Source organism: Cynocephalus volans, chromosome X, assembly GCF_027409185.1.
Source record: "Cynocephalus volans isolate mCynVol1 chromosome X, mCynVol1.pri, whole genome shotgun sequence".
In the NCBI taxonomy this organism is placed as follows: domain Eukaryota; kingdom Metazoa; phylum Chordata; class Mammalia; order Dermoptera; family Cynocephalidae; genus Cynocephalus; species Cynocephalus volans.
The window spans coordinates 141466718-141485282 of record NC_084478.1 but is presented as its reverse complement, the minus strand read 5'-3'; the positions used below and the strand labels follow the sequence as shown (position 1 = coordinate 141485282).

The following is an 18565-nucleotide window of genomic DNA, read 5'->3' as shown; positions in this document are numbered from 1 at the left end:
TGTGACTGTTGTTAATGGGCATACTTTCTAGATTTCTCTTTCTGTTAGCTCATTATTGGAGAATATAAATGCAACTGATTTGGGGTATTGATTTTGTGTCCTGAAACTTTACTGAAATTATTGACCAGCTCTAAGAGTGTTTTGATAGAGATTTTAGGATTCTATATATGACATTTCATCATCTGCAAATTGGGGCATTTTGACTTCATCCTTTCCAATTTGGATGTCCTTTATTTCTTTCTCTTGCCTGATTGCTCTTGCTAGTACCACCAGTACTATGATAAATAGGGGTTCTGAGCGTGGGCATCCTTGTCTTGTTCCTGTTCTTCAGGGGAAATCCTTCAGTTTTTCCCCAGTCAGGATGATATTGGTGGTGGGCTTGTTGTAGATGGCTTCTATTGTGTTGAGGTACTTTCCTTCTATACCTAGCTTGTTGAGAGTCTTTATCATGAAGGGATGTAGAATTTTGTCAAATGCTTTTTATGTGTCTCTGCCATGTCATCTGGCCTGACTAGGATTTAGCTAATCAGGGATCCTGAATAGCCCTTAAAAGCCCGTTCAGACACTAGTTCTGGGAGACAAACTTAACAGCTGAATCTCTTGCCTCCATGACAGTTGACTTGGCAGATAAAGCCTTTCTTCTTGCAAAATCTGGTGCTGTGGTATTGACATCTGTGTGCATCAGGTAGTGAGCCCTTGCTCAGTAATAGACTTACAGTACTTTAAATGATTCAACATAGAGTTATCATATGACTCAGAAATTCCACTTCTTTTCCCAAGAAAAAAGAAAACATAAGTTCATGCAGAAGCATGTACAAGATTATTTCTAGTAGCATAATTCATAATAAAATAGGTGAAACACTAATTTTTAATAAACTGATGAATAAAGAAAATGTGTTATATACAAAGGATAAATTAACCTTGAAAACATTATATGAAGTGAATTAAGCCAGTCATAAAAGCCCACATATTAAATGAATCCATCTATATGAAAAATGCAGAAAAGGTAAATCTACAGAGACAGAAACTGTATTAGTGTGGATTAGGCTTAGAAGGATGGTCTGATGAAGGATAATAGCTAAAGGCCAACAGGATTCTTTAAGAGGTGAAAATATTTAGAAAATATTCTAAACTTGACTTTCATGATGTTTACATATATCTCTATACATGCTAAAATTATGGAAATGGACAGTGTAATGGGTAAATTTTATAATATGCAAAGTGTATTTCAATAAAGCTGTTGAAACAGAAAAAAAATTAAACAAAAATTGAAGAAAGGGTGTTGAGTGGATGATGGGTATTTCCAATTCAACCTAAACATGTATCTGGTGCTTAGTTTCTTCATTTACCAAAGGGATAGAAATATTTGTCCTTCCACATGCAGCAGCTGAGCAGAGCAGAGAAGGCAGTTCTCTGGGACAAACAATAGTTTACAGCTTCACTTTATTCTAAAACTAAGCCTTTGCTGTGGGTTCACAGGCTTACCAAAGCTATCTGTAGATGTACTTTTCCTTCCTCTGCTTAATGTCTCACCAAGTAGGGAGTACTGGTGGCCCAGAGACCCCACCCTTCTGATCATCACTAAGGACAACTGTTGCCATGGCTACATTGTTACATAAAAGGCAGTCATCACTGAAATTGCCTCAGTAGGCCCTGGCCCACCAGAAAGGAAGACAGGATTCATGGGTTGAAGAGGGGCATTTGGGTGGATTGTGGAAAGTCTGCTACCTCTGCCTGGGTGACAACTTGAGAACTTTGGAATCCCAAAGGTGTCTGTTTTCTCACAGAGTGGCCCAAGAGTTCTTTATTCTGGTGAAGTCCAGAAGAGCACGATACAGACATGTTTGATCCACACGTATTAGATGTTCCAGCTGTGATTTTAGACAATGGTTCTGGAGTCTGCAAAGCAGGCCTGTCTGGAGAGCTTGAACCCCGTCATGTCATCAACACTGTCGTGGGTCATCCTAAATTCAACATGCCATCAGGAAGAGCCAATCCAAACAAGTACTATGTGGGGGAAAAAGCCTTGCACAGGCATGAGGCATTATATTTGCAGTACCCCATTGAGCGTGGATTGATAACGCATTGGGATGACATGGAGAAGCTCTGGGAGCATATTTTTGAGTGGGAGCTGGGGGTAAAACCCTGCCAACAGCCTGTGATCATGACTGAGCCCTCCTTGAATCTATTGGCAATTCGGGAAAAGACTGCAGAAATGATGTTTGAGAACTTCAATGTGCCTGCTTTTTACCTGTCCAACCATGCAGTGGTAGCACTCTATGCCTCTGCTTGTGTCACAGGCCTGGTGGTGGACAGTGGGGATGGGGTCACTTGCACTGTCCCCATCTTTGAGGGTTACTGCCTGCATCATGCAGTCACCAAGCTCCGTGTGGCAGGGAGGGACATCACAGAGCACCTCACCGAGCTCCTCTTTGCTAGTGGATGTATCTTCACTGGCACACTAGACCAGGCCTTGGTGGATGACATCAAAAAGAAGCTATGCTATGTTGCCTTGGAGCCAGAAAAAGAGCTATGCAAGAAGCCTGAAGAGGTCCTGAGGGAATACAGACTGCCAGACGGTAATGTCATACAAATTGGGAAAGAGCTGTATCAGGTGCCTGAGGTTCTTTTTGCTCCCGACCAGCTGGGCATGCACAATCCAGGACTCTCAAAAATGGTCTTTAGCAGCATCATGAAGTGTGACAGCGACATCCAGAAGAAACTTTTTGCAGAGATTGTGCTGTCTGGGGGCACCACTCTCTTCCCTGGGCTGGAGGAAAGGCTCATGAAAGAAATTGAACAGCTGGCTTTCAGAGGGACCCCCATCAAGATCAAGGCTTCTCCTGACAGATGTTTCTCTGCCTGGATTGGTGCATCCGTCATGACCGCTCTGAGCACTTTCAAGCAGATGTGGGTCACCTCAGAAGATTTCAAGGAGTTTGGGGCATCTGTGGTTCATAGAAGATGCTTTTAAAGATCCCTGAACACACAAGAAAGCTCAAAGTGACAGATAGAGGACTACCAGCAGGAGGTGACATTATCTCTTGGGCTTCAGCAGGATGTTCAATAAAAGAGCTTTGCCATTTCAGATTTCAGTTCATTCTTGGTAGCACCAGAGTAATCTCTGATTTTTGTCGTAAATTATAAATGGTTCTAGTCTATGCTACTTGTCCCATGGACCTTTTATGTGGCCTTTTTATTCTTCTTTAAGAGCTTTAGGTTGTTTGTTGAGGCTGTGTCCTCACAAGGTTTTAGTAAAGTTTTCTGAGCATCAGGCCTAGATGCTTGATTCAGTAGGGTCCCTAGAATCATCATTTTAAAGCAGTGTCTTAAGTAATTTTAATAGACACTGTTCCCAGGAGACACAATCACCGAGACAGATGTGGGATGGGGAAGGGAGTGAAGCAAAAGCAGGACTGCTAGCCCATTCTCGTTCTTAGGGCTCAACAAGCCCTTTCACTGCATTGGTCTTTAGTTAGCACAATAACTAACTGATGTTACAAAATTAGGCAGTAAATAGAATTAAGAAAAGAGTTGGGCGCAAAAGTCACCATTTGTTTAAGGCTCTCTAAACTCAGGGCCATGCTTACAGTTGGGGCATTAAAAATCAATACCTCTACTGGATTATTGATTTGTTTGATTGTGTTTACTTTTATATAATATTCTGTTAAGGGTAAAATACTGGAAACAATTAATGGGAATCAACAAGGTAATTGTGGAATAAATTATGCATAAACATATTTTTCTCATTAATTTAGTGTTATTTCCTCAACATATTATTGGGAGAGAAATGGAAAACACAGAGAAGTCTTTGGAATACTATTTACTTATTTTGGTGATCAAAACAATGGTCCTTTCCCACTATGTTTAAAAGGCATATATGTCTATTATGCTAATTTCTATGTCCATATATAAAGAAATGTGTGTTTTTATATAACTATAAGCATTTGGTCAAATATATAAAACAATAAACACCATGGGGTTCACACAAATGGTTGAGCGAGAATGTAATGAGAGGTACTGCAAGGCGGAAGAAAAGTGGGCGATGAAAAATAAAGGATCAAGGATAATATTTAAAAATTAGCCTGAATGAAATAAAACCGTTCATCTAAAAAAAAAAAATATTTTATACCTATCTTCCCAGCTCTATGTTCATGGAAGTCATATCGCTCCCTTGAAGACAGCCATATAAATTTTCAAGCACTATAAATCACTATAAATCACCTCTCTTTATTTTTATATTTATTTGAGAGAGTTGGTTTAACAGCACACCTCTGTTTTTAGATAACTTATCAAAATCACAGTGAAACAAGAAGATAGTGCAGTGACACCTTCAAAGAAACCTAGAAAATCGTTACTGTCACTATAAAATTATATACCCAGAAAAACTATTTTAAGAAGTATGCTTAAGAAAAAAAAAACAAAGATATTTTCTCACAATAACTAAAAGACCGTTTTAGCAAAGAATATTGTATAGGATTATTTTAAGACATATAGAAATAATCCCAGGATAAGATATATATCATGTATGAAGAAATTATGAACATTAAAAATGTCGAAAATGGATGTAAATTTTAAAATATTGACCGCACAAATTTTTAGGACTGAAATAGACAATGAAAATTCTGTAATACAAAGTGATATAAATTATGAGTGCTGGATGAATTTTAAATCTTTGAATATACTTGCAGTATTCAGAAGAAAAATAGTAATTAAATATAGATTTTTATGTTGCAACTGAATAAGCCTTGCTTGCAAAAACCTTTAAAAAAAGCATAAAACTTCTTAAATAACCCTTGCATTTGGAAATATTAAATGATGCTGCTAAAGACCTAATGGGTGAAAAGGTTGTAATAAAAATCACAAACTAAGTAAAAGTGAATAATAAAAAAGTGTTATATATAACAAATTGGACTACAGCTAAGGTTGGAATTAGTAAGAAATATATAGTCTTGGGTCATGTCACCAATATGATGGAATAGGAGTACACCAGCAACACATACTAAGAGGAGAGTAAAACTAACAAATATTCCAAGACAAGGATACCACCCTGAATTTACCAGAACTCGTGGAATAAGCAGAGAATGCTCTTGGGGCTGCAGCAATGAGAAAAGCTGTGACTGGGAAGAGGAGTGGTCATCTGAGACAACGCCACCTCCACTCCCAAACCGGCATAACACCACTCACAGAGAATTCCCCTGTACTTGTGGTCTCTGAGGTGGTAGGAGGGAATTAGAGGTGGGCTCTTCATCTCCCTATAGGTCTGGGGATCTTCTTAGGAAGCCCACTTCAGTTCCGTCCCGCAGGAAGCACTGGAAATGTAAGTAGGCTGAACTACACGGGGTGAATTAGAGACAAAGTGTGAGGTCGCTGATCACAGCGACTGGCACCTGGATCATGACAGGTGCTCTGCCTTCCAATCAGTGGGAGCACTATGCTTAGAAGACTGGCTGGTATCATCACATTGCAGAAGGCACAATCCAGAGTATTTTAGGCCAGAGTGTCTGGCTGAATTTCCCACATAACACAGGTTCTCCTGTGGAGCCTTCTCATGACCTGGAAACTACTAAAAGTTCAGTGATTAAGTTCTGGTACTTGCATTAAGTCTTCCCCAGGCCCAGAAAAAAACCAGAGGTCAGTGTTTAAGATCCAGTTCAGACCTTCAGTTCCACTGCTCAAAATGTCTTCCCCAGACTGGAAAATAAATGCAGGCCAACAATTTAGTTCTGGTACAGTGTTCTAGTTCTGGTGCTTGCATTAAATCTTCCCCAGACCTGGAAAGAGCTGCAGGTCAGTGATTTAGTTCTGGGGCAGCATTTAATTTCAGGTGCTCACTAAAAATCTTCCTCAGAATAAGAAGCAACTGCAGTCCCAAGATTAAGTTCAAATATTAAATAGCAAAGATCTAACCACACCAAAAATTACACGCAGAGTCAGAAAAGGTGGCCATCTCCTCAAATGTGCACACATCACTGTAAAGACACAAAGATTGTGAAAAATCATAAAATCTAACACCATCAAAAGAAACCAATTAAGCTACAGAAGTGGACCCAGAAGAAATAAAAATCTATGAAATTACTTACAAAGAATTCAAAATAATTCTTTTAAAAGAAATTGGGGGAATCACAAAAAAATACAATATAAAATTAAATAAAATTTCTAAAACAATTTATGAATAAAATGAGAAAATTGACAAAGTATAAATAATAATGAAAAAAAACAAATATTCCAAGGTCAGTGTTTCTGATCCCTGTGCCAGCCATCTGCCAAAAACAAAACAGAACAATAAACCCCCTATTGGTCATAGTGAATAATCTTTTTAATATAATGCTGAGTCAAACTTGAGAGTGTTTTTTGAGGATTTATATATATCTTCTATACATATACATATCTTATATATATATACATATACATATATATATACATATACATATATTATATATATATATATATATATATATATATACACATACATATATATAAGAGATATTGATCTGTGGTTTTCTTTTCTTGTAGTGTCTTGCTTAGCATCAGTATTATGGTAAATTTGGGCTCATAAAATGAGTTCAGTAATGTCCCCTCTTCTTTAGTATTTTGGGAGATTTTTAGATGGACTGATTGATGTTAATTCTTCTGTAAATGTTTGGGAGAATTCCCAGTGAAGCTATCTAGTCTTGTGTTTTTCTCTGTTGGGAGGTTCTTGATTAGTGATTCAAACTCTTTAGTAGTTTTAGGTGTAATAAGACTTTTTATTGCTTCTTGAGACAATTTTGTTAGTTTTTGTGTTTCTAAGAAATAGTACATTACCTACTTCCTGAAGTGTTTCCTCTGTTTTCTGTTAGTAGTTTTATGTTTCAGATCTTATAATTAAATATTTCATCAATTCTGAGTTAATTTTGATATACGGTAGTAGTGAAGGTCTAGTCTCATTCTTGTACATATGGATGTCCAATTTTCCCAGCACCATTTATTGAAGAATCAGTCTTTTCCCCAACATATGTTCTTGTTGCTTTTGTCAATTATCAATTGGCTGTACGTATGTGGGTTGATTTCTAGGTTCTCTATTCAGTTCCATTGCTCTGAATGTCTATTTTCTACCAGTACCATGCTGTTTTGGTTATTATAGCTTTGTAGTATAGTTTGAAGTCAGGTAGTGTTATGCCTCCAGCTTTATTTATTTAATTATTTTGCTCAGGGTTGCTTTGGCTGTTTGAGGTCTTTTGTTGTTCCATATGAAGGTTGAGATTGTTTTTCCCACTTCTGTGAAAAATGTCATTTGTATTTGAATGGGGATTGCATTGAATCTGTAGATTGCTTTGGGTAGTTTGGACATTTTCACAATGTTAATTCTTCCTCCAAGAGCATGGAATATCTTTCCATCTTTTTGTGTCTTCTTTAATTTCTTTCAGTAGTATTTTGTAGTTGTCATTGTAGAGATCTTTCACCTCCTTGATAAATTGATTCTTAGGTATTTTATTTTTGTGTGTGTGACTGTGGTAAATGGGCTTGCTTTGTTGATTACTCTTCCTGTTAGCTGATTATTTGAGAATATACATTTAACTGGTTTTTCAGTGTTAATTTTATATCCTGCAACTTTACTGAAATTATTAATCACATGTAAGAGTTTTTTGGTAGAGTCTTTAGGTTTTTGTATATGTAGGATCATGGCATCTGCAAACAGAGACTATTTGACTTATCTTTTCTGATCTGGATGCCATTTATTTCTTTCTCTTGCCTGATTACACTGGCTAGAACCTCCAGTAGTATATTCAATAGAAGTGGGGAGAGTGGGCATCCTTGTGTTGTTCCTGCTCTTAAGGGAAAAGCCTTTAATTTTTCCATTCAGAATGATATTGGTGGTGGGCTTGTTGTAGATGGCTTTTATCGTGTTGAGATACTTTACTTCTATACCTAATTTGTTGAGAGTTTTTATCATGAAGGGATGTTGAATTTTCTCAAATGCTTTCCAATGTCTATTGAGATAATCTTATTGATTTTGTTGATGTGGTGTACCACATTTATTGACTTTCATATGTGGAACAATGCTTGCATCCCTGGGATGAATCCCACTTGATAATGGTGTGCAATTTTTGATGTGTTCCTGTATTCTGATCACTAATATTTTGTTGATGATTTTTGCAACTATGTTCATTATGGATATTGGCCTGTAATTTTCTTTTATTATTGCATCTTTACCTGTTTTTGTTATAAGAATTATGTTGGCCTTATAGAACGTGTTTGGGGAAAAGGCTTTTGTTTCAAATATTTGGAATAGTTAGTCGAAAATTGGTATTAATTCCTCTTTAATGGTGTGCTAGAATTCACTTGTATAGCCATCTGGACCTGGGTTTTTTTATGTTGGAAGATTGCTGATTACCACTTCAATTTTGTTATTGGTCTGTTCAGGTTTCCTATCTCTTCTTGGTTCAGTCTAGGTAGTTTGTATGTGTCCAGAAACTTATCCATTTCTTCCTTGGTTTCATATTTCTTCTCATACAGTTGTTCATAATAGTCTGTAATGATTTTTTGCATTTCTGTGGTATCGATTGTAATGTCTTCTTTTTCATTTCTGATTTTTGTTGTTTGGGTCTTCTCTCTTCGTTTTTTGTTAACCTAGCTAATGGATTGTCTATTCTATTTATTTTCTCGAAAAAACTACTTTTTGTTTCATTGCTCTTTTGTATCACTTTTGTGGTCTCTATTTCATTTAGTTCTGCTATGATTTTAGTTATTTCTTTCTGTCTACTACCTTTAGGATTGGGTTGTCTTGTTTTTGTAGTTCTTTGAAGCATAGAATTTGGTCATTTATTTGAAGTCTTACCATTCTTTGGGTGTAAGCATATATTTCAATAAACTTCCCTCTTCATACTGCTTTTGCAGTATCCCACAGGTTTTGGTATGATGTATGTTTATTTTCATTAGTTTCAAGAATTTTTTTGATTCCCTGGTTAATTTTTTTCTTGGACTTATAAGTCATTCAGGAGCTTATTGTTTAGTTTCTGTGTATTTGAATAGTTTCCAGGGTTTTGATTATTATTAATTTCTGGTTTTAGTACATTGGGTTTCTGAATGATATTTGGAGTGATTTTAGTTTTTTTAAAATTTGCTGAGACTAGATGTGTGACCTAATATGTGTATATCCTGGAGAATGTTCCATGTGCTGATAAGAAAGTATATTCTGTAGGTAATAGGTGAAGTGTTCTCTATATATCTGCCAGGTCCAGTTGGTCCAAGTTGTAGTTTAAATCCCATTTCTTTTTGTTGATTTGTTGCCTGGAAGATCTGTCCCATACTGAGAGAGGGATGTTCAGGTCCCACACTATTACTTTATTAGGGACTATTTCTTTCTTTAGGTCTAAGTGTGTTTGCTTTATATATCTGGGTAGTCCAGTATTAGGTGCATATATATGTATGATTGTTATGTCTTCTAGCTGGATAGATTCCTTTATTATTATATAGTTGTCTTCTTTGTCTCTTATTATGGTTTTTCATTTAAATTCTATTTTATATGACATAAGAGTAGGTACTCCTGTTTTTGTTTTCCATTGGCATGGTATATCTTTTTCCATCTCTTCATTTTTAATCTGTGTGTGCCTTTACCGGTAGGCGAGTCTCTTGAAGACAGCATATAATTGTGTATAGCTTTTTAATCCAATCAGTCCGTCTGTGTCTTTTGAATGGGAATTTAATCCATTCACATTTAGGGTTGTTATGGACAGGTATTGTTTAACTCCTGTCATTGAATTGCTTTTGTTTAGATGTTTTAAAAATCTTTTGATAATTACTTCCCTTTTTATTTCTCTTTTTCAATGTTACTTAGAAATTAGAGGTGGTGTGATTTACCTTCTTTCTCTTTGTCATATGAATTTTGTTTTAATGGTGGGTTTCTTGTGTATATGTGATTGTGATCTTCATTATTCAGATTCTAGATAAAGAACTCCATTGAGAATTTCTTACAGGACTGGTGGTGTGGTCCTGAACTCCCACAATTTTTGTTTGTCTGGGAAATACACTATTTTCCCCTCATTTCTGAAGGATAGCCTTGCTGGGTGAAGAATTCTTAGCCTGAAATTTTTTTCTTTTACTATTTTGAATATATCCTTCCACTTTTTTCTGGCCTGAGAAGTCTTCTGTTAGTCTGAAGGGGGTTCCTTTATAGGTGACTTGATGCTGTTCTCCTGCTGCTTTTAGAATTCTCTCTCTGTATTTGAGCTTTGCAAATTTGAGTATAATGTGTATTGGAGAGGATCTTTTAGGACTGAATCTGTTTGGGGACCTTTGAGCTTCCTGGATCTGATGGTCTGCATTTCTACCTACATCTGCAAAGTTTGCTGTTATTTCCTTGAATAGGTTTTCAGAGCTATTTCCTTTCTCCTCCCTTCTGGAATACCCACAATTCGGATGCTAGAGTGCTTGAGGTTGTCTGGTATCTCTCTTAGATTTTCATCATTACATTTAATTCATTTTTCCTTTTTTTTCTTCTGCCTGGGTTATTTCAAAAAGACCATTTTTGAGACCTGAAATTCTTCTTTCTGCTTGTTCTAGACTGCTGTTCAAGCTCTCTGTTGTGTTTTTTATTTCATTGAGTGAATCTTTCATTTCTAGGAATTCTGCTACTCTTTTTTTGAGTGCATAGTCACATCTACCCTATGACTATTAATGTTTTAATCTTTATTTTGGGACTTTAAATGACAGTGGATGTTCTCTAAGGTCATATTATTTATGACACTGATACTTTTCGGTGAGGGAATAATTGAATGATTTTACTTTATTTTTTTATTTTTGGGGTCAATATGATTTATTTATTTATTTATTTATTTTGAGTTAGTCTTTATTTTAAAATTATTTTTATTGGCTATGAATATTTATGATATACAGAGCTGACTGTCACACCTTGTGCCCAAGATTTGAAGGCCAGTTTCATACTGGCAGCATACCCACTGCCACAAATAATTTTTGTACTCTGTGTCCCTAACCCAATTATCCCTAACCTCCCTCCCCTCCTCCTTTCTTCCCCAACTCCACTTTGTATCCTAAGGTTGTTCTCTTCCTCTGCATGTCCAATGCACCACTGTGGTCTTTCTTTCCTTCGTTCTTTCTGTCTTACCTCTCACTTATGGGTGAGTATATGTGATATTTATCCCTCTGTGCTTTGCTTATTTCACTGAAAATAAGCTTCTCCAGGGTCACCCATGTTGTTGCAAATGGGAAAATTTCATTCTTTTTCATGGCTGAGTAGTATTCCATGGTGCATATATACCAAATTTTCCTTATCCAATCATCCATTGATGGACATTTAGGTTGGTTCCATGTCTTGGCTATTGTAAACAGAGCTTGAACATGAACATGGGAGTGCAAGTATCCCTTCAACATGATGATTTCCATTCCTCTGGGTACATGCTGAGGAATGGGATTGCTGGATCATATGGAAGATCTATCTGTAGTTGTTCGAGAGACCTCCATGCTATTTTCCATAGTGGGTATACAATTTTACAGTCCCAACAACATTTCTGGAGTGTTCCCTTCTCCCCATGTCTTCACCAGCATTTGTTATTCACTATATTTTTGATTATAGTCAGTCTAACTGGGGTGAAATGATATCTCAATGTGGTTTTAATTTGTATTTCCCTGATGACTAGTGATGTTCAGCATTTTTTCATGTACCAGTTGGCCATTTGTATGTCTTCCTTTGAAAAGTGTCTATTCATCTCCTTTGCCCATATGCAATAGAATGAAATTAGATATGCACCTCTCACCTTATACTAAAATCAACTCAGAATGTGTTAAAGACTTAAGTATAAGACCTGAAGTTGTAAAATTACTAAGGTAAAATATAGGTGAAACACTATATCAAACTAAAAAGCTTCTGCACAACAAAGGAAACAATCAAAAGATTGACACGACACCCTCCAGAGTGGGAGAAAATTTTTGCTTACTATGCATGTGACAAGGGATTAATATCCATCATATACAAGGTACTCAAATAATTACACAGTAGAAAAACCCAAATAACCCAATTAAAAAATCTGCTACACTCTTTTTAAAGGTGTTAATATCTGTAAAATTCCTCCTTCATATTCTGGATATTTTTTCTTGTTTTGTTGTGTGTCCTAATTGAGTCTTCTCTTATCTCTTTGAGTTTTCTAAAGATTATTGCTTGCAATTCCTTTTCACACATTTCAAGGATTCCCTGTTCCATGGGGTCTGATATTTGAGCATTACTGTATTCCTTCAGTGGTGTCATATCTTCTTGTTTGTTTGTAATTCTAGTATTTTTTTGTTGATGTTTGGCATTCTGGTAGAGAACTTGCTTCTTCTATTACTCTGGAATTGGCTATGAGAATAAAGATTTCCTCTATTTTCATGCTCTACTGGTGACTCTTCTTATATCAGTGTAGTTGAGTGAGCAGCAGGTTACTTGTGGAGTGGCCCTGGCTGCTACTATTGTGGTGACCCATCCTTGCAGTGACATTAGGTGTGGTGGTGGCTATAGTATACCACTTTAGCTCCTGTTCCAGCATTGAGCAATACTTTATGGGCCCATGTACTGAACCCCCAGTGTGGCATGGGTCTTGGCTCACCTTGGCTCCTGCTAGGGCTTGTGGGCATTTCCTTCCAGGACCATAGACTTTCCAAGCACCATTTATTGAGGAGGTAGTCTTTTCTCCAATGTATGTTCTTGTTACCTTTGTCAAAGATCCGTTGGCTGTGAGTATGTTGGTTGATTTATGGTTTCTCCATTCTGGTACCTTGGTCTGAGTGTTAGTTTTTATGCTAATACCATGCTGTTTTGGTTACAATAGCTTTGTAGTATAGTTTGAAGTTAGGGAGTGTTAAGAATAGAGTGAAAATTAAAAGTCCCTGTTGACCCCTCTAGCCTCACTCCCACTCTATTAACCTAATGGTAACCACTTAAAAAAGGATAGTTTGCATCCTCACTGATCTTCTTTTATACATTTACCTATGTAGGTGAGTTTCTTAGTCCGTCTCTGTTGATTATAACAGAAATATGTGAAACTTGGAAATCTTTAAAGAAACAATATTTATTGCTTACTGTTTTGAGGATGGGAATTCCAAAGTCCAGAGAACACATCTGGTGAGGACCTTGTTCTTGGTTGTGGCAACACAGGGTGTCACATGGCAAAATGGCAGATGAAGAGAGAGAACTTCTAACACACTCTCCTTTTAAAATCATCAGAACCAGGTCCACAATCACCATTAAACTGTCAACTGGATTAATCCATTTACTATGACATGGTCCTCACAATGTAATTACCTCTTCAAGGCCCCACCTTTCAATGATCATAATATAATTTTCCACTCTTGACAGTTACACTGGGGATTAAGCTTCAATGATTTGGGGGGCACATTCAATCCACAGCAGTGAGTATATGTGCACATGTAAGTAGGATAATGCCTAGAATATGAATGCTTAGTCAGGGAAAATAATTTTTAAAAGGTCATAAACACTGCCAATTTTCCTCCAAAACTGCCTGACCAATTTATACTATGTTGTATAAAAGTGCCTGTTGTTCTGTGTCCTTACCAGCACTGCATAATATCATTTTTAATTTCTTCAATCTGTTTTTCTACTCCCTGAACTAATATAACTGCTTTTATACAAAAAAGCTAGTTTTGATATCTGGTAGGGTATGTCCTCCTTCTCTATGCTTTCTTACCTGTACAATGAGCCCAATAATGGTATCCTCTTTAAAGGACTGTCATGAAATTTAGAAAAGTAGTCAGTAGTCAGATCTTGTACTGCTTTACAGGGTTTGGTAAGGATTTTAGATTTTATGCTGAGTATAATAAGAATTAAAATGAATGCTTTAAGCATAAGAATGATGTGATTTCTTTTTGCTTTAGAAGTTTTCATTTTTTGTAAATTTTACTTCTCAATATACATTGTAGTTGATTTTCATGCCTCTTTACCTGTTCCTCTCCATCCCCTCCTCTCCCCCCCACTTCGTATCTGCTCACTTGACTTAAATGATTCCAGCAATTTTTGTGAACGTTGTGATTTGATGATTTGATATATGCTTTAAAAGATGACTCTGGCTAGAAATGTTGATGCTGATAAAATTCAAAAGTGGCTCTACATACTTGTTCGCTGCCCTTCTTCCAAAATTCTTTCTACAGTGTAATCTGCTGGTATTGTCATAAAAAGAGATGGTAGTGAGTAGAGGTGTGTTGTTTTTTAACAGATAAAAACACAGGATGTCCAGTTAAATTTGAATTTCAGATTTGAATTTCAGTAACTTTTTAAAGTATAAATTAACCAAATAATACAGGTGTCATGCTTAAACTAAAAAAATAAAATTGGTAATCTGAAATTGAAATTTAACTGGGCACCCTGTGTCTTACCTTGCAATCTTAGCAGGAAAGTGGTTATTTTTTAAGCAATTGTGGCTCTTTTTTCTTCCCCTTTTTAAACACAAATACCATCATCTCTTTCTCTTTTGAATTCTCATAGCCTTTTATTTGTGTCTTTATTAGTAAACTCCTTGTGGGCAGCGCTCATGTCTGATTCATGACATGCTGTGCTGCACATAGTGCCTGCATGTGGTACTTACTCAGTAAATATTTACTGAGTGAAAAATAAGATCTATAGGAATGAGAGGCAGGGATGACTTAGCCACTATTTTATTATTTTTGGATTCCCTTCTGTATTTCTGAGTCAAAGTAATCTACAGAGAGTTTACTTAAAGAGTATTCTAATTACAGCATTAAGCCATTTATAGGACTTGTGATATTAGGAGGAACTGATCCCCATTGATCAAAATCCCAGCAGAACGATGACACATATTAGTTTAAGAGCTCTATTTTTGAGGCCTCTCAGGCTGTGTGGCCTGTTCCCTTCTCTGCAATGGCACCATTTAATCCCTGGATGCCTCATTCTATTCTTTTTCTCTGGAGGGTGACAAAATCAAATCTTTAGTCCAGCCTCTTAATTCTTCACAGTTATCTGTCAAAGTTTTCTCCCCCCAGTAAAGTAAAGGACACTTGCTGGCATCTCAAGCGTTTTCTGAAATACTAAATAGTTTATCAGTGGGTTCTTTGTATCAGGTGAAGTAAAAAAGCCAATTCTAAAAACAGTGGCTAAACTATATTGAGAGAGGGAGAGTGAAAGTGATTTTTCCCTAGGAAAAGTAGTTAATGCTAAATTTCTTGATTTTGAAATTAGTGTCAGGGATGAATATGTCTAGTACATATGGTTTTCTCTGCCATCTCCATACATCACATGTATGTTCAAGCATCAGACATGAGACATGAAGCCTGAGAAATGTATGTAGAGGGAGCAAAAAGTTGAGCAAAAGTTGAGGCTGATGAAGGAAAGGGTGAAAATTTATGGGTCAATTGTGTATACATGCACCAGCATCTACACTAGCCAGAGTTCCATCTCCATCTACTTAGTTCCTCCATCAAATTTGGAACTTGCCCTTAAAAATTGAATGTCTCACTTTGAGATGAACAGCTTGTAATTAATTCGTGACTGCCAGTAGCTAAATATATCATCAAAACTGGAGTGCCTGATGTTTGAGCTGATGTCTTGACACACATATGCAGAAGGCATTCTATCTTTACTTTATGGAAATCACCAATCCCTCTGGTTATTTTTGGCCCAGATGTATTTTTAAATTCCTATGTCAGTGTCACCTTGGTTTTCCTGGTTTTGTTTTGGTCTATTTTTATCTCTTGGATGTTTGTAGCATCTGAAAAAGAAAGGAAGTTCCTTATTTGAAATAGCACTCACTAAATACCATGGAATTTACTTTAAGTTCAGGTCCTGAATTATCATATCTAGGAATGTAGGTGGCTATGGTTTGTGGGGAACTGCTAAAATAGTTAAACTGCCCAATGTCACCACTGCCCTCCAATATTGGCTTTGACTTTCCACCTGGATCAATAAATTTCAAAAGACACTTTGGCCAATTACAGGCCAATATCCTTGATGAACATAGATGCAAAAATCCTCAACAAAATATTAGCAATCAGATTGTAGTAACACATCAAAAAATTATACACCATCGTCAAGTGGGATTCATTCCAGGGATGCAAGGATGGTTCAACATAAAAATGTCAATAAATGCAATACATAACCTCAACAAACTCAAGGAGAAAGACCATATCATTATCTCAATACATGTTGAAAAAACATTTGAAAAAATGCAACATTTCTTCATGATAAACACTCTCAACAAATTAGGTATAGAAGCAAAGTATCTCAACACAATAAAAGCCATCTATGACAAGCCCACTGCCAGTATCATTCTGAGTGGGGAAAAACTGAATCCCTTTCCTTTAAGAACAGGAGCAAGACAAGGATGTCCACTCTCATCACGTCTATTTAAGATAGTGCTGGAAGTACTAGCCAGAGCAATCAGGCAAGAGAAAGAAACAAAGGTAATCCAGATTGGAAAAGATGAAGTCAAACTGTCTCTATTTGCAGATGACATGATACTATATATGTAGAAAAACCTAAAGACTCTATCAACAAACTCCTAGAGCTGGATAATAACTTCAGTAACATTGCAGGATACAAAATAAATGCCCCCAAATTAGTTGCACTTATATACTCAAATAATGAACTAACAGAAAGAGAAATAAAGAAAGTAAGCACATTTACAGTTGCCGCACAAAAAAATAAAATACCTACGGATCAATTTAACCAAGAAGGTGAAATATCTCTACAATAAGAACTACAAACCACTGCTGAGAGAAATTAAAGAAAACACAAAAACATGGAAAGATATTCAACGCTCTTGGAATGGAAGAATTAACATTGTGAAAATCTCCATACTCCCCAAATCGATCTACAAATTCAATGAAATCTCCATCAAAATACCAATGACATTCTTCACCGAAATGGAAAAAAATCAATCTTAAATTCCACGTTGAACAACAGAAGACCCCAAATAGTGAAAGCAATCCTGAGCAAATAAATAAATAAATAAATAAAGCTCCTGGCATAACATTACCTGACATCAATGTAGACTACAAAGCTATTGTAACCACAACAGCATGGTACTAGCATAAAAATAGACACTCATACCAGTGGAGCAGAATTGAGATCCCAGAAATCACCCCTCAGGCTTACAGCCATCTGATACTGGACAAAGGCCACAAAAATCTACACTGGGGAAAAGACTGCCTCTACAAAATTGGTGCTGGGAAAATTGGATATCCATATGCAGAAGAATGAAACTAGATATGAACCTCTCACCATGTACTAAAATCAACCCTGAATGGATTAAAGACTTAAGTATAAGACCTGAAACTGTAAAATTACTAAGGGAAAATATAGGTGAAACACTTCAGCAACTAGGTCTGGGTGCAAACTTTATGAACAGGAGCCCAGAAAACAAGCAGCAAAAGAAAAAAATAAACAAATGGGACTGCATCAAACTAAAAAGCTTCTGCACAGCAAAGGAAACAATCAACAGAGTGAAACGACAGCCTACAGATTGGGAGAAAACTTTTGCTAACTATGCATCCAACAAGGGACTACTATCCATAATATACAATGAACTCAAGCAATTACACAGTAAAAAAACCAAATAACCCAATTAAAAAACGGGCAAAGGAGCTGAATAGATACTTTTCAAAGGAAGACATACAAATGGCCAATAGGTACATGGAAAATGCTCAACATCACTAGTCATCAGGGAAATACAAATTAAAACTACATTGAGACACTATCTCACTCTGGTTAGACTGGCTGTAATCAAAAAGATGGAGAATAACAAATGCTGGTGTGGGTGTGGAGAGGAGAGAATGCTCCTGCACTGTTAGTGGGACTGTAAATTAGTACAACCACTATCGAAAACAGTATGGAGGTTTCTCAAACAACTACAGACAGATCTTCCATACGATCCAGCAATCCCACTTCTGGGTATATTCTCAAAGGAATGGAAATCATCATGTCCAAGGGATACTTGCACTCCCATGTTCATTGCAATTCTGTTTACAATAGCCAAGACACGGAATCAACATAAATATCCATTGATGGATGATTGTATAAGGAAAGTGTGGTATATATACACCGTGGAATACTACTCTGCCATAAAAAAAAAAGAAATTTTCCCATTTGGAACAATATGGATGAGCCTGGATAAACTTTTGTTGAGTGAAATAAGCAAAGCACAGAGGGGTAAATACTGCATGTCCTCACTCATAAGTGGGAGCTGAGAGAGAAAGAAGGAAGGAAAGAAGGTCCACAGTGGTGCGTTGGACTTGCAGAGGGAGAGAACATACTTTGGGATACAAAGCGGAGTGTGGGGGAAGGAGGAGGGGGAGGGAGGTGGCAGATAATCGGGTGGGGGACATGGGGTAAGGTGCATGCTGCCGTTATGGAACTGACCTTCACATGATGGGCACAAGGGGTGACAATCAGCTTTGTAGCTCATGAATATTCATAACCAATAATAAAAAGGAGACACTGTGGTTAGGCAGAGAGCCTTCCTGAGTGTTCATCCCTGGTGTGATTGTCCTGGATCCTGTGATTTAAGGGTCCCCTTCTAGATCACGTGAGTAGACAGCAATCAAAAGGGAGCTGATAGGGAAG

At 36.8% G+C, this 18565-nt stretch overlaps 1 protein-coding gene across 1 annotated transcript; it reads left to right on the top strand.

The window, feature by feature from the left end:
* The first annotated feature begins 1840 nt into the window (after positions 1 to 1840).
* Positions 1841 to 2974, top strand: LOC134367703 (actin-related protein T1-like). Its single transcript, XM_063084444.1, has one exon. The coding sequence runs from the start codon at positions 1841 to 1843 to the stop codon at positions 2972 to 2974; it is 1134 nt and encodes a 377-aa protein (XP_062940514.1).
* The last annotated feature ends 15591 nt before the right edge of the window (positions 2975 to 18565 follow it).

Excerpts from the sequence above, each read along its gene's own strand:
- LOC134367703 (XM_063084444.1), top strand. The coding sequence starts at position 1,841 with ATGTTTGATCCACACGTATTAGATGTTCCAGCTGTGATTTTAGACAAT.